The sequence below is a fragment of the Macrosteles quadrilineatus genome, unplaced genomic scaffold (genome assembly GCF_028750875.1).
Source record: "Macrosteles quadrilineatus isolate MER2022 unplaced genomic scaffold, UCM_ALF_1.0 Scaffold_4__1_contigs__length_99947679, whole genome shotgun sequence".
NCBI classification, from domain to species: Eukaryota; Metazoa; Arthropoda; class Insecta; order Hemiptera; family Cicadellidae; genus Macrosteles; species Macrosteles quadrilineatus.
The window spans coordinates 42,626,558-42,643,551 of NW_026542597.1; the positions used below are offsets into that span (position 1 = coordinate 42,626,558).

The 16,994-nt window shown below is 34.1% G+C and overlaps 3 protein-coding genes across 3 annotated transcripts in view; 2 read left to right on the top strand and 1 right to left on the bottom strand.

Moving 5' to 3' along the window:
- Positions 1-16,994, top strand: part of LOC128991335 (neurobeachin-like protein 1) — a 423,043-nt gene that overhangs the window by 88,865 nt on the left and 317,184 nt on the right. The gene's annotated exons all lie outside the window — the stretch shown is intronic.
- Positions 7,121-8,220, top strand: LOC128991340 (protein TsetseEP-like). Its single transcript, XM_054414146.1, has one exon. The coding sequence runs from the start codon at positions 7,130-7,132 to the stop codon at positions 8,105-8,107; it is 978 nt and encodes a 325-aa protein (XP_054270121.1). The 5' UTR covers positions 7,121-7,129; the 3' UTR covers positions 8,108-8,220.
- On the bottom strand, positions 11,111-13,124 carry LOC128991363 (cuticle protein 19-like). Its single transcript, XM_054414170.1, has 2 exons — positions 13,045-13,124; positions 11,111-11,682 (listed from the first exon to the last, which is right to left on the bottom strand). Exons 1-2 carry the CDS (start codon positions 13,054-13,056, stop codon positions 11,221-11,223), a joined length of 474 nt encoding a protein of 157 aa, XP_054270145.1. The 5' UTR covers positions 13,057-13,124; the 3' UTR covers positions 11,111-11,220.

The following is a 16,994-nucleotide window of genomic DNA, read 5'->3' on the forward strand; positions in this document are numbered from 1 at the left end:
GATATTAATTATCATACTCCGTACCAGCATTACTAATATCTTCATGAATCACAACAGTTTAATGTTCACACAAATTTTACTACAATGTGGTATAGCTTACATTTATTGCTGGGTAGCCGAGTGGTTATAGTGCTCGTCATCAACCAAAAGGTCATCGGCTCGATCCTGAGAAAAGTGATAGCTTTTTGGTGGTTCAAAATAAATTATGGCTTTAAATAAATGATCCTGACTGATAATACAGCTGTTCTTAGTCAGTAACAAAGCTACTCGGATCTCACAACATTCTACACTCAACCCAACACTCATCCTACACTCGTACTTGAGATACGCACCTAGACGACCCCATCTCAATGATTGATAATTGATATATCATTCCTTCAATGGAGCTTTTCATAATAATTTAATCCTGGACATTGTTTGACTTAAAGCTTTCCTGTAGAACAAGCAAGCTATCACTAAAAGAGTCGACATTAGACGTTAGAATCAACAATACTTCGTTTTGATAGTCTAAATACCTCCGCCACAGCAAACCTGCAGACTAAGCGAATTTCCATTTGACTGATTTGATTTACACTGAAATTTATACTTAAAAATATAACATTTATTCCCAATTTAAATAGAATTAGTTTAATAAGTACTTATGTTTGCTGCATCAGGGAGATTAAACTGTTGTTTTTGTAAAATGTTAATAGTTAGTAAGAAATAAAAACATTTTCTAAATTTGATCAAAATATGTTCATAAACAAGCAAACTACAAAAGTTAACTTATTCTCCATAAGAATAACATGGGAATTTTAGATTTAAATTTTTTTGGAATTTTCTCCGTAACCATTAGGCGCATAATAACGCTTCAATATACTAAATTATTTGTTTTTTAAGCTCTACAAAATGGTTTGGAAAGAAATTGCTAAATTTTATGTTTTGTGGGTCAAAATGGGAAAAACCTATTTTTACCCCATAAAAACCCTCGTAAACCCCCGTTCCCATGGTCCGATCATGCTGGATCGCGAACTCGTTCGAATAAACGTAGGTTTACACGTTTGTACCAAATTTAATCAAAATCGGATCATTTTTGCTCGAGTTATCGTGCTAACGGACACACACATATATACAGTGTGATAGAAAAGTCCCGAAACGGTTAAATATTTAAAAAAATAATGCAAATAGAGCTAAAATACTTGGTACAAAGTTACAGGGCATAAAACTCTATTTTAACACGTATTCAGCGATCCAATAATTCTTCAGGAGGACGTCCCACAAGGAGTCGGAAGAAAATCTTAAATGGAAGCATCGGTCAATATGCTCATCAAATTGAAGGTCTTTTGTAGTAGAATACAATGCCGCAAACCGCACTTCAAAAGGTTGATCCTGCGCAAAATGGCAGATGTTCAAAGATTTCTTTAATCCGCCATTTTGAATCTTTGAAAGACTGCCATTTTTTACTCAGGCATTCTTTTAAGTTTGAATTTACGGCATCGTAATCTAAAAGTGAAGACCTTTAATTTGATGTGCATATCGACCTATTCTTACGTTAACAATTTTCTTCCGATTCCTAGGGCTGTGCCCCCTGAGGAGAAAGCGTATAATAGCAATGTAAATTAAATGAATCTTTGAACAACTGTTATTTTGCGCAGGATCAACCTTTTGAAGTGTGGTTTGCGGCATTGTATTCTACTAAAAAAGACCTTTAATTTGATGAGCATATTGACCTATGCTTCCATTTAAGATTTTCTTCCGACTCCTTGTGGGCCGTCCCCCTGAAGAGTTATTGGATCACTGAATATGTGTTAAATTAGAGTTTTATGCCCTGTAACTTTGTACCAAGTATTTTAGCTCTATCTGCATTATTTTTTAAAATATTTAACCGTTCCGGGACTTTTCTATCACACATAATATATCTTCTAAATATATAAAAGGCAAAGCCCTCACTGACACACTCACTCACTCACTCATCACTAATTCTCCCACTTCCCATTTACCTAGGACGCTGAAATTTGGTACACTGATTCTTAAGGCATTAAATAGGAAAACTAAGCTATTTTTATTCTGATCGGACTCTCGGGCTCCGCCCCAGTGGCTCTGGAGTTTCCCATGTTAACCTTATGAGTACTCATACTTAAATGGAATTAATGAATATTAACAGCTGTTTCAATTAAACAAGTTGGTTCTTTTCTATGATGTGCAATAGCATTTAAGTTACAAGGATTACCAACAGGGTGCAGCACTATTTTTTTTAAATTTACGACTACAGCTAATTTGCAACCAAAAGGTGAGTGAGCGTAGCGAACGAGCTAACCTGAAGGCAAGTGAGCGCAGCGAACGAGCTCCAACCAATAGGTGAGTGAGCGTAGCGAACGAACTTCAACCAGGACGTAATTGAGCCATGCGAACGAGCTCACTTATTAAGTAAAACGGGGCAAAGCCCGTGGGTACAGCTAGTATCTATATATATAAAAGGCAAAGCCCTCACTGGCTCACTCACTCATCACTAATTCTCCTACTTCCCATTTACCTAGGAGGCTGAAATTCGGTACACCGATTCTTTGGGCATTAAATATGAAAACTAAGTAGTTTTTATTCTGATCGGGCTCCGCCCCAGTGGCTCTGGAGTTTCCCATGTTAACCTTATGAGTAGGGCCTACTCATATTTAAATGGAATTAAAGAATCCTAACAGCTGTTTCAATTAAACGAGTTGGTTCTGTTATGATGTTCAATAGCATTAAAGTTACAAGGATTACCAACAGGGTGCAGCACTATTATTATTTTTTTTTAGCGAATTTCCCTATAGGGAAGTAGCTATTACCGTAGGTGGCACGGTAAGACCTAGACCCGGGACCGATTTACTTTTTCATTTTGATGTCTCCAGAGGCCAAAAACACCATTCGTTCAAATTTTTATATATGTATATATATATATATATATAGACATATATATATCCGTGAACGCGATAGCTTGAGTAATTTTGGTCCGATTTTGATGAAATTTGGTTTATAGGTGTAAAGCGGGATAAACTTGAATGAGTTCGCGAACCAGCACGATCGGACCATGGGAACGGGGCTTTACGGGGGGTTTTATGGGGTAAAAATTGGGTTTTCTCACTTTTTACCCTCAAAACAAAAAATTTCCCGATTTATGTTTAGACCTTTTTAAAGAGCTTAAAAAAACAAATAATTTGGTATATAAAAGTATTTTTGTTCAATTATTAGTAACGGAGAAAATTTAAAAAATTGTAAATTTAAAATTCCCATGTTATTCTAATGGAGAATATTGTCAAATGTTGTAGTTTGCTTGTTTATGGATATATTTTGATCAAACTTGGCAAATTTATTTATTTTGTACTAAGCTATCAATATTTTACTCAAAAACACACTTTATTAGTTTCCTTGTAGCAGCAAACCTAGGTACTCGTTAAACCTAATGTTATTAAAATATATTTAACTGAAAATCAATTTAGACGAATGGAAATTCGCTTAGTCGGCAGGTTTGCTGCGGCGGGGGTATTTTTATTTATGACATAGCTAATTTGCAACCAAAAGGTGAGTGAGCGTAGCGAAGGAACTTCAACCTGGAGGCGAGTTAGCGTAGCGAACGAGCTAACCTGAAGGCAAGTGAGCGCAGCGAACGAGCCCCAGCCTAAAGGTGAGTGAGCGTAGCGAACGAACTTCAACCAGGTTTTTTTTAACTAAAACTTAATTTAATTATGAAATAATGAAATAATAATGAAATAATGAAATAATGAGTTTATTCCTTCAAAACAAATAAATACAAAATAATAAATTCACTTGGAACTACGTTGCCACATTATCCAGTAATCGTGGCAAACGTTAAACAAAAAATAAACAATTATATTTACAACTTAGTGAGTCCAGTCTCTTCACTTGAAAAATACATGTTGCCGCTCTCTGTGGCGTCTTAAGTATAGCAATATAAAATTAGAGCTTAAAAAAAATTTAATCCTAAAGTTTACAGAAATACTGTTATAACTAAAAATGTATTACCTTTTCGTGAAATGGAAAACAAATTGGAAATTACAAAAATCATTATTTGTCAGCCCTTATTAAATGAGAACTATCCACAGGAAACTGACTTTAATCATACTTGATTAACGAACCTTTCTCCTCGATCACGTGGAATGAACGAAATCAGTAAAAGTTTTAATGACAGCGAGAACCTAAAACCCCAGATTTCAACGGTCGCTATAACTTTTTGCAAATAATCTCAGACGAAATTACGTTTAAAATTAATATTCACCCGTTTAAACTGAAAAATATATATATATATGAATTTGAACGGATGGTGTTTTTGGCCTCTAGGGACCTCAAAACGAAAAAAAATCGGTCCCGCGTCCAGGTCTTACCATGAGTACTACGGTAATAGCTAATTCCCTATATGGGAAATTCGCTAATAAAATGTCTCAACAACACAATAGTTCGTACTTCATAAAATCTTAGTCTGGAAAATTTATGAAAATTAAACAGTTCTTTCTAGCACCGTGTTAAAGAATATTTTTTTTCAGTATAAAGTCTTTAGGTATGCAATACTGCCCGTTAAACATTACGACATTTCCATCTCTAATAGGTTGGGTAGCTCACATTTAAAAAGTACAGATTTAGAGTGAACTATTATATCATCACGAATAGTGATATCCTCGGTTTGAAAATTACTTTTTATTACTAATCTATAATATATATTTTTCCGTTTCTTAATTATACAATAAACAACGGATATTAATTTGAATACACGGAGTCAAATGTTCGATTTTTGTGATTTATAGTAGGTTGCAAGCTTAAATGTAAGCTAATTTTGTTGGTTCAATATGAAATATAATTTTTATTAAAAGTGTTCTAGAACTTTTTTATCTTTCGCTCTGGTTAGTAATTTTATCATTTCCTGATATTACATGTACTTCCTAACACTTAATTGGTAAACCTCATGTTTACTTTGATATATTTTAGTTTTTAATGTTTTCATTTAATGAATCCATAAATGTTGAAGTAAATAAAATAGTGGAGGAACTGAGCAAACATTTTTTAGTGTATCTCTATTTCATATTGTTGTTGAACCAAGTGCATTTAAAGGAACAACACCCTAGATGATAAAATCATCATTGCAATTGATCGTTAAGATTGTAGATGCAAAATTTAAAATATGCTGCGGAATCAATAAGTACAGTACAGTACACAGTACATGCTATTAGCATATAAGATGTAGGCAGTGTCTGAGTGTAAATGACCGTTTACTTTATAGAGTTGTCCTGGCACTGATGTGAGACACGTGGATCAAATCCGAAAACCGGGAACGCCTGACTCCCCTCTTTGGGTATCTTAAGATCTTAGTATATATACCGGCCAGTGTTAGCAGGGTGTCATACGGTACTGCACAACTGTGATCATGGCTTTCAAGGTGGGTGAAGTGCTTGTGGAGTGATTATCAGTGTGAATAGTGTCTAGTGTATCGGATTTGTGATATCTTTGTGTTTAAATTCTGTGCTGGGGTAGTTTGAAAGTGTGATTCTTTCTCAGAATCATATCTTTATAAAAAAAAACTTATAAATTTAATATTGTTGTATTCAATTTAATTATAGATATTAAAAATCTTTCGTGGATAAATAATAAAATGTGATCGGATTTTTCCCCCAACGATTCTGAATCAAGGCTTTTACTAATTTTCATGAGCCTCATTTTGAACGAAAACTATTTTGAAAAGGGGGGAATGTCGAAGTCGTAATTTAAATTTTGGGCAACAGTTTTTAGAAACGCAATTTTTCTTTAAAAATACTATAGCCAACATTTGTAATTTTTTGCATAAACCATTAAGCTTAACTTAACTTAAGTTTAATTTAGTGCGATTCAGCAAGTAAATATTACACATGAAATTTGTTATTTATTTATACTAGATGTACACGCATCAGTGCATCCGTAAAACGTACTTCGCAAGTGTAAAAAATTTGGATAACTTACGATTATTTATCCTTGGATATTACCATTGTTTTAAAAATGACATTTTTTCTATGATTACTGTTGATACGGCATTTCTTTTTTTAATTAGCTTTGGGGAATTAACTTTTTCTAACTCAAAAATAGTCGCAATGCACGAGTAAAGAAACTAGTTTAAGCTTAGTTCAAAGTGATTTGACATAAGCTATGGAATATTTATACTGCCTAACAATTTCTTTCCACCCTCATGATCTAAATCTCATGATAGATAAGGTTGCCTGGATTATAAGTGTTTTTGAATTTCCTAACTTTTTAACAAGGGTTAATTGTAAAATTACCTTAACTAACATAAATTAAGTTTTACATTGTAAGATTAACAAAATTGAACACACCGTAACTATTTATAAAGGCTCCAATGAATCATAAAAATGCTTGAACTTAAGAAGTAGGTTTTCAAATTATTGAACACGAGTATCATCCAAAATGGTTAAAAATAATTTAAATTTTTATTAAACCTTTTGCGACAAAAATAAAATTTTAACTTAACAACTAGCTTTCAGAACACTTAAGGTTTGTTTTACTCCCTTATTACAGTTTATAGAAATAAATATTTTTTTTAGTTAGATAGGGAAAGTTTTCAAAAGTGGCACTCCTTTTATTACTTGTCAAGCAAATTGTAAACTTTGGAGTTTAAGTGTCTAGTTTGGGTGTCTAGTTTAATGCCTTAATGGGTATATGTCTGTCTGTGTTTATCCCTTTACCCTTTTACCTTTTACCTTTTACCCTTTATCCTTTACGGATACATTTTCATTTAGAACAACATTTTTGTTTTGACGTTTTGAATATTTTTTCATATAGGAGAAAATCTTTGTGCTGACACAATGCACAATTCGTAAGGACTTTCTAAGTTATAGAAGCAATAAGCTGTAATATAAAAAACAGAATAACCGAAACGTGATATAGAACTTGTGTATGGTATATAACATGAATCAAATAATTTAGAAGTATTTTTCACATACAACACAAATGAAATAATTTGTTTATCCAGCATAATTCTGTTCCACACAAAAACTCGGATTTAAAAAAGACAGTTACAATAATTAATTTAGTTATTCGCTTAATCAAATAATGTTATTATGAAAGTATATATTTATTATTTTTATTGTGCGTCTTATAGATTTTGGCCGCCGCTATGCTGCTGGCTGTTGCCACTGCTGCTCCGCAGTACTCTTACAGGTGGATTGCTTCCGAACCTGCTTCATTCGGACAGAAAATCTACGCACAAGCATCCGGAGAACCAAAGCCTATCGCTGAAGCTTCCGAAGAGTCCAAATCCTTACCCCAAGCTTTCGAAGAGCCACAGCCATTTACTCAAGCTTCCGAAGAGCCACAGCCATTCGCTCAATCTTTCAGAGAGCCAAAGCCCTTCGCCCAAAGTTCTGAAGAGCCAAAGCCATTCGCTCAAGCTTTCGGAGAGTCGAAAACTTTGGGTCAATCTTTTGGAGAGTCAAAGCCCTTCGCCCAAGCGTTTTGGCAGCCGAAGCCCTTCTCTCAAGCTTCCCTAGAGTTCAAACCATTCTCTCAAGCTTTCGGAGAGTCAAAGCCCTTCGCCAAAGGTTCCGAAGAGCCAAATCCATCCGCTCAAGCTTCCGCAGAGTTGAAACCCTTTGCTCAATTTTCCAGAGAGTCAAAGCCTTTAGCCCAATCTTCCGAAGAGCAACAGTCATTTGCTCGACCTTCGGAAGAGCCAAAGCCAATTGCTCAAGTTTCTGAAGAGCCAACGCCCTACAGCCCATCATCTGAAGAAACTAAACCTAACGCTCCTAAAGCCTATTCCCCCAGTTACGAAGAGCCTGAGCCAGCGTACCCCAAATATGCTTTTGAGTACTCCGTCAACGACCCTCACACCTACGACATCAAGAGCCAGAAGGAGGAGCGCGACGGAGACGTCGTCAAGGGAGTTTACGAGCTGGTAGAACCTGATGGCTCCAAGAGGATCGTCACATACTCCGACGAAGGTCACGGTTTCCAGGCTGTCGTGACCAAGGAGTCTGCCAAGGGCTACTCCCCTGCCCCAGCGTACGCCTCTAAGCCAGTTGAAGCTCCAGCGCCCGCTCCAGTGTACCTCAAGCTATCACACCCATCTCTTGTGCCATACAAGAAGTACTGAATACACCAATTGATCTCCTATATCCATTTTAACCATCATGTATATATGACATCTCATTAGTTTTTATTTTTTTACTATCCAAATATAAATTAAATCTTAAACTTGTGTTCTAATTCAATCCACTTCTTTATTTGATTCTAAGTACTGTAATAACAAGTACAAGTACATGTACAAAGGTAACAATAATTATGTTATAATTATGAACAATTGTTAGGTGTTTAACAGATTCTAAGTTAAGTTAAACGTTTTAAATTCTACTACATGTAAAGTAAATCGTGGATTTACTAAATGAAATTTACATGACACTAATAATTCCTATAGTAATTTAAAATAAATCATCAATCAAAAACATCCTATCGTTCTTACAATGCGTATTCTTATAGTTCCCGCATCAGTAAAATACAAATAAATAGGTAACAACTGATTAGGACTGAATTTCAGCGCCTACATCGTGATTTCTTTCTTCTTTCAGCTGTGATATATTTGTAATAACATGGGTAATGACTAGGGTAGTAGTTAGCATCTCAAATTCCCTGGCTTACACTAAAGATGACCATAAAAGTGAACGAATGACTAATTTTACTGTGAGCAGGACACTTCCCTTTGTTTTTAAGATATTTTTGCAGAATACAATTCTCTCACAAAAGCGCAACAGCCCATGAATAAAGTAAATAGTTAGAGATTTGGAGTAATGACTATTTTAATTTAATCCCTCTCAATCTAAAGAGATCGAAATGCCTACATATCTTACACCCAGCCTATAACTTAGCTTAAGCTGTGTACTTATTACTGGAAGCCTGTAATATTTTTATTTTAATTTAAAAGTGACTCGAAAACCTACTTAGAATGGTATTTTTTTATGTAATAAGAATTTAGCTGCAACCTAGTAATAACCTTAAAACACGAAACACTAGAAACTATTCGTATCAGGGTTAAGTGTGTACAAATTCAAAATAATAAAACTAAACAATAAAATTAACAATATTATTATATATGTATATTATAACGAATATAACAATTTGATGTACAATGCAGTTATCTACTTGCAATAATAAGCGGAGCTAGTATTCTAATTCCTTTCCAAAGTCAATGCTACATCCGGTTAACGTACATAAGATGTATAATTGCAGTCAATGCTAACTCTATTTTACGTAAATGAGATGTCTCCTCACAGTATCCAAAGTCAATGGTACATCTGATTCACATAATCTGTTTATATTCTTGCAGATCTCTGCTTGAATACTTGGTTCACATAAATAGAATGTTTATTTGCAGTATTAAGTTTGGTAATTCTGCTTTACGTAAATGAAATGTCTACTCATAGTATTCAAACTCAATGCTGCATTTGGTTTATGTAAATGAATTGTCTTCATGCATTTGGTTTACATTAATTGAATGGCTAATTGGAGTGTCTAAAGTGCGTTATTTGAAGTGCTAATGGTGAATTAGCCAACTCCGGCTAATTATTGGTATACATCTTAATTATTGGTCATTCATTTTGTAATAAATTCCAATTTCAATCGTTACTCAACTACATTAATCCGATTGTTCTCCCTTTTGTTGTATTTATTTGTAACTAGCTGTTTGTTCTATGGACGAGTATCTTGTAGTCAGTTGAAACCTTCTTATAACCAGAACAGCAGTTGGTTTGCATATTTAGTGCGCATTTTTCATATATGCAGGCAAAACTATTATAGGAATTAATTATTATAGGTATAAGAGCTTAGCTCGCTCCGTTCAACAAATACTATATAACAGTTATTTAAAAATGAAAGATGGTATTAAAGGTTATTATGTTTACATTTAAAGTTTATCATGCCTTTGTACCGTTGTTGAATATTAATATTTCCAATGAACTGGACACTGTAATGCCTTAATTTTAGTGTTCACCCCCAAGCAACCTAGTTTACAGAATTACAGTATATTCACCTATGAATTGTAAGGATTTCTGGCGAAATTAAAATACGGGTAGTACTAAGCCTGATGCTATAAATCCGACACTTCATAAAATAGTCAACATCATATATATTTGTAGTTGTAAATTTGGTGCGAAATACATTCTAACCATATTCATACGTCATTAATCAATTAGCACATCTCAATATGATCTTTCTCAATATAAGTCATGAACTGTAGTCCTAATCAGTCCTTAAAAGTCATCGTGCCTGCTTTAGAATGCTGTTTTAAAGAAAATTTAGATATTAATTATCATACTCCGTACCAGCATTACTAATATCTTCATGAATCACAACAGTTTAATGTTCACACAAATTTTACTACAATGTGGTATAGTTTACATTTATTGATGGGTAGCCGAGTGGTTATAGTGCTCGTCATCAATCAAAAGGTCGCCGGTTCGATCCTGAGAAATGTGATAGCTTTTTGGTGGTTCGAAATAAATTATGGCTTTAAATAAATGATCCTGACTGATAATACAGCTGTTCTTAGTCAGTAACAAAGCTACTCGGATCTCACAACATTCTACACTCAACCCAACACTCATCCTACACTCGTACTTGAGATACGCACCTAGACGACCCCATCTCAATGATTGATAATTGATATATCATTCCTTCAATGGAGCTTTTCATAATAATTTAATCCTGGACATTGTTTGACTTAAAGCTTTCCTGTAGAACAAGCAAGCTATCACTAAGGGAGTCGACGTTAGAAGCAATAATATTTCCATTTGAAAGTCTATAACGTCTCAACAACACAATAATTAGTATTTTATAAAATCTTACTGTGGAAAATTCATGAAAATTAAACTGTTCTTTTCAGCACCGTGTTAAAAAACCATTTTTTCACTAAAGTCTTTAGGAATGCAGTACTGCCCATAAAACTTAACACCCTTTCCATTTAAAAGAGGTTGAGTAGCTTATATTTAAAAAGTACAGTATTGAGATTAAATCATTACTTTACTAAATTAGTCAGCTCTAAATTTATTAAATAAGTACCATAAATAATGTCGTTTGATAGTTGATAGGAATAAATCAACTTAGATAACATATAAGAACGTTTTCTGTTTATTTGGCAAGTATAAAAAATAACAACTAATGAAATGTAGTATATACAGAATGGTAACAATGGGTGTAGTCGACGTATGGGACCAATCAGTACTTCTTGTATGGTGCAGGAGCAGGGTAGGATGGCTTAGGGTACGCAGGGGCGGCGGCGTATCCCTTGGCGGGCTCCTTGGTCACGACAGCCTGGAAGCCATGACCTTCGTCGGAGTAGGTGACGATCCTCTTGGAGCCGTCAGGCTCGTACAGCTCGTAGTATCCCTTGACAACGTCTCCGTCGCGCTCCTCCTTCTGGCTCTTGATGTCGTAGGTGCTGTCGTCATGGACGGAGTACTCAAAGGCGTACTTGGGGTAGGCGGGCTCAGGCTCTTCGTATTTGGGTGCGTAGGGCTTTGGGGCGTACGGCTTGGGCTCGTACGGCTTGGGCTCGTACTGCTTGGGCTCGTAGGGGGCGGGTTTCGGTTCGTACGGAGCAGGCGCAGGGGCGTAGGATTTGTATGCGTACTGCGGGGCAGCAGCGGCAACAGCCAGCAGACAAGCGGCGACGAAAACCTGGAAATAAATATTTATAAATTATTTATTTGTTTCAAGCTATTTAGAGTGCACTATCACAAATAGTGATATCCTCGGTTTGAAAAGTACTTTTTCTTACTAATCTATATATATTAATTCCGTTTCTTCCGTTTTTTTTAAGAGTAAAATGTTTGATTTTTGTGATTTATAGTAGGTTGCAAGCCTAAATGTAAGCTCATTTTGTTGGTTCAATATGAAATATAATAAAAAAAACTTTTCTAGAACTATTTGTTCTATGTCTCTGGATAGTGATTTTGTTATCTCCTGATATTACTTGTACTTCTTAACATTTAATTGGTAAACCTCATCTTTACTTTGATATATTTTATTTGTTAATGGTGTTATTTAATGTATCTATAAATGTTGAGCTAAATAAAATAGGGGAGGAACTTAGCAAATATCTTTTAGTGTAGCCCTATTTTACATTTTCATTTTTTAGTGTGTTTGAAGAAACAACACCCTAGGTGATAACATAATCATTGCAATTGATCCTTAAGATTGTAGATGCGAAATTTAATATTTTCTGTGTATTAAATAAGTGCAGTACGGTACAGGCCATTAGCATATAATATGTACGGTAAACCCTCTTCAGACATTTTCCTTCAATACCCTGTGACCAAACATAAAAAATAGCCGTTTTATTTGAAAACATGTTTTGATAATACTGGTTGCCCATTTTTATAACATAATGTATACTACATAGAGTAAAGATATCGAGATACTTATAATAACGCTTATAATAACTCTAAATAACATACCCCCCAAAAAATATTTTATATTCCAAAGTTAATTTTTCATTTGTTGTATTTGATTATCATGTTGATTAATACCAAAGGTCCACTTAATAAAATCATCAGTGTGATGCAACGTTGTTTATAGAGTTAGTTAATTATTGAAAGCTCGTATCAAGTTACACAACCGAAGGGTTCAGGTGTTTGATTCATTTTTTCCAGTAGTTTATCAGTTATATATAGTTTATTCGGTGACTTTTATGAATGACCAATATGAAAAACTAATTTATTTACAATCCTAACTATCTTTTACTATTCGATACTAAATAAATTTTATAGTTCAAGTAAATGCTTTGTCTGTTAACAATTTTTTCCTGCTTTACCCTTCAGGAAATTTCACGAATTAACATACTGTACACATACAGAAATTTGCGAGAATTATTAACAATCCTAAAATTTTAGCCTTCTCAACATTTAGTTTTACAAATCACTTAGTAATAATTTCAAAAATAAATGGTAAATAAGGAATGTAACACTTTTTCACTGATATCACACACTGTTACTTAAACACTATCCACACTGATAATCACTCCACAAGCACTTCACCCACCTTGAAAGCCATGATCACAGTTGTGCAGTACCGTATGACACCCTGCTAACACCGGCCGGTATATATACTTGAAACTTTAGCTAGCAAGGGTGGGGAGGGGCGCCTTTCTAAACATGCGAATTTTCTCCACGTGGTGCGCAAAGGCTGTGTGGACAGTAGAAACCGGGTTAGTAGAAGTTTTAAAACATTTGAACTAGATTTGTCAACTCGTGGTCTTTTGTGCATAATCAGTTAGTTTCACTTTCGAAGGTTCTCCAGAAGGCGCAGTTGAAATAATTGTTGTATTTCAGAAATGTCAAGCTGCCTATATGCTTCTATAAACATTATTGTTGTTCCGTTGCAAAGATTAGTCTAAAATTTGAATGAAATAATTAATATTTTAAGTAGCCTAGACGCCTTTATCCATCATTAAATTTTTATTTGCTTATGAAAGTCTCTATGATGCCAAAATTGTTAAATCTATTGACTTGACATGTTTCTAGCCCATTACCATTTATTGCTGAAAATTTTGCACATTCTTAGTTCCAAATTTCGTACATTCCTAATTTTTTAAATTCATCCGATTAAATTAATGAAAAATACATGAAAATGTATTAAATTACATAGAAATGTGAATGAGCCAACACTGCCAACACAATAGTTTGCTACTCTGAATCTTTATAAAGTTGCAAATCTTAGGTGTTTGTGTTGATTCGACAGATTGGACGACACGCTGGTTTGAATCTAATGCTGAAATGATTAACCACAATGTGTTATACCGTTGAGTAGAACTCAATGCTTATACATATGTCGAGCATAAATACATGTCCATACCATAAGGTTTAAGATAAGGTGAAAACATTTACTAAATAGCACAATAGTTCCATTTATTTTCCAAATCCTATTACCTAAAAAATATCAATTAACTTAAATTTTCGATGTTTTATAAGCTGCCTCTTGAACTTTGCTCTATTTATATAGCTAGGAAATTAAAAGTTCTTACGCTATAAAAATGATGAAAGTAAAAAAAATAGAACAAGGAAGCAAGTTTTCTTTGAAATGCAAACATGCAATCGCAAGTTATGACTTTTTAAAAAGAGTGTTTACTTACTGTTGCATAAAGACGAATTATAAACATTTAACTTCGAATTTATGACACTGCTTAACCTTTCAAATTTTAAGTTCCATTTTTGATGCAAGTCTCCGGATTACGTTGATAATTGTTGTAAATACCTGCGTCATTGTAATCCAAAATGCTGCTAGGGTCGCAACTTTTTTTTTACTTATTACCAAGTCATCACCAGGCGTCAAGGATGTCATGTTAAAACATACGACCACTTCATCAGAAGGTCGTCAATAAACACAAATGCCATAGATAAATACACACGAACACGACATTGATGGACACTGAGACGGTAAAACGATACATTGAAAACGATTGAAAAACTGTAACTGCAGTATGGGCAATAGTGCGTCTCGACCGGATGGATAGGTTTTGTGGAATAGGCAACGTTTAAGGAGTAAAACTTGCCAAATTCATTATTTCCTTTGAGACCAATCAATTAATTGACCTTGGTAATCACAAAAGACTATCCCTTAATTGTAGATGTAAACCTGCGATAGAGAATGTTCGGATAAGGTTGTAGACCTTTTTCTGAAAATATTAAGTGAATTCAATTTTTCGAGAGAAGAAGTACTGACAGATATGCATATAAAGACAGGCAGATAGATATGCTATTTTATAATATCAGCTTTGTCCAATCAGTTATTACGAATAGCTGTCCATTTTTACATTTAGGAAGTAAAAATAAACATAAAATATACACATTGGTATGTAGGCCTACTTCTTGTTGTTCCCGCTGAGAATACTATTCGATAAAAATATTTTTATTAGGTCGAAATGTCATTCGGCTATGTCTCAGACAAATACTAAAGATATCACATTTGCAACATACTTGTGTTACTTACTTACCTTGTAGGTAATATTAACAACATTGGAATAGAAACATTATAATATTCTTTATTTTGTCCTGGATATGACTCAATGTAATATTTGCATCGCCTTGAAACTTTAGTTGAAACATTTAGAGAACTTGTGCCCCTATTACTCGGTGCCTTGCTGGCCCAAAGCAACAACCACTTCTCAATTCAGGTTTACTTATCAGTTTTTTTTTTTTTTTTTTTTTTTTTTTTTTTTTTTTTAACTTAGTTATTCACTCCAACCACAACCCATACCAATCTCTGAAGGTTTCAACCACAGATTGTACGTAATTAAATTACTTGCGTTGTTGTGTTTGCTTACTAAACTTAACGGCAATATGCAATAAAGCTTATTTAAAGATTTTCCTAGTTGAATTTGTCACAGTTTACATGTTTTAAAGTTTAACATTACGAAAACACCCCCGTTGTGTTCAGTTGGTTTACGGTTAGCTGGGCTGTACGAAATTAAACCAAAGAAAATGTCTTTATAACTTATAGTACTTCTGGTTTATGTAAAAGTGTGGTGAAAATAGTAGATTTCAGGCAACGAGCTTGTATAGATCTTAAGCTTTTAACAGATTTCAAACCTTAAAAAATTCTCGATTTTGCAAAACCTCGTTTTCAGCTGTTGGTGTTAAAAGCAGTATTTGATTCAACCAATTCTAGTCTGCAAAACGATTGGTGTTCGTCCTTCGTAAAAATGCGGTTTATAGAGCCAATGAGGCACGTGCGGCCTAGAACCGGCTGCGCAGGAAACCACGCGCCACCAACACGACCAGGTGAAGTGGCATTAATCACTTAACTAATCCACCTGTCACTAGAAACCCAATTTTTTGGATTTTCTTGCGATGGGTAGAGTTTAACACGATAAAGCTTTAAGTTAAGTCTGTAAAAAGGTTTTGGAAATAGAAATACATTTAATGTACCCTTGCACACATGCGATTGTGTAGGGGTTTGAAAAAATGTTGAGGTTGTACTAAAATACCGAATATATTTTATAGCAAGTTCTAACGCATATCCATAAACTATCTTGCCTATTATGAACCAGACTAGTACTTTCAGTCACGTAAAAATACAAAGGAAAAATGATTGTTTAATTTAAGAATTTCCCATACCAATGCGATGAAAAAGTAAATAACCTTTTAAAGTCATTTAGGATTCGGTCTTTCCATTTTTTATTTATTTAAAGGAAATTGAGGTGTTGTTCTGCCAGTTTATTGATATAAAGACAACAATGCAGTTTTAAACGCATTTTCACACGTATATACTATCGTGAAATTGGTACTGTTTCAACATTTTATCAATGCAATTAAATTATCATATTTATTTTTAAATTTATAACGTAAATTCCTTCTTATTTGTGATTTTAAAACACCCACGTGTTTTAAACACTCTTGTCCCTAAGCACCATTATAATGTTTCAGATCTATTACAAAGCTGCAGATCTATTATAATGTTGATCCTCCTCGCAGTTATGAATGCTAATTCGTTTCAGTAAGAACGTGTTTGAGAATGTGTTAACTACAAGTTAACAACACAATTGTAATTTGATACACAATTGTATTGATAAGCTACGTTACAATCTATATTTTAAATTGATAAATTTGAAACTATAAGGCTAGATTTTGTTCCAATCAAGAGGAAAGTTGTTGAATGTGTTTGGACAAGCTTAACATGACACTCAAAATGTACGGACTCAAAATTAATAAAACAACTACAAATTAAGTACTTTGTTTGAAAAATACCCTTATCTTTAAGAAAGTGTTATTTATTTTGACAGATGCAAAGTCGAGTTAGACAGATTTCGTAGTAAAAATATTTGAACAACACCCTTAGGCACATTTTTAAAAATATTTTTGTCCTAGGACACTAGCCCGGAATTGTTTTTCACATTACTTTAGGCTAGACTTAGGGGTTGTGGCATTATCACTTAGAGAAATTCCATTAGTGATTTTGCGGGATTTGAACCCAGGGCCTCAGGGTCCGAAGTC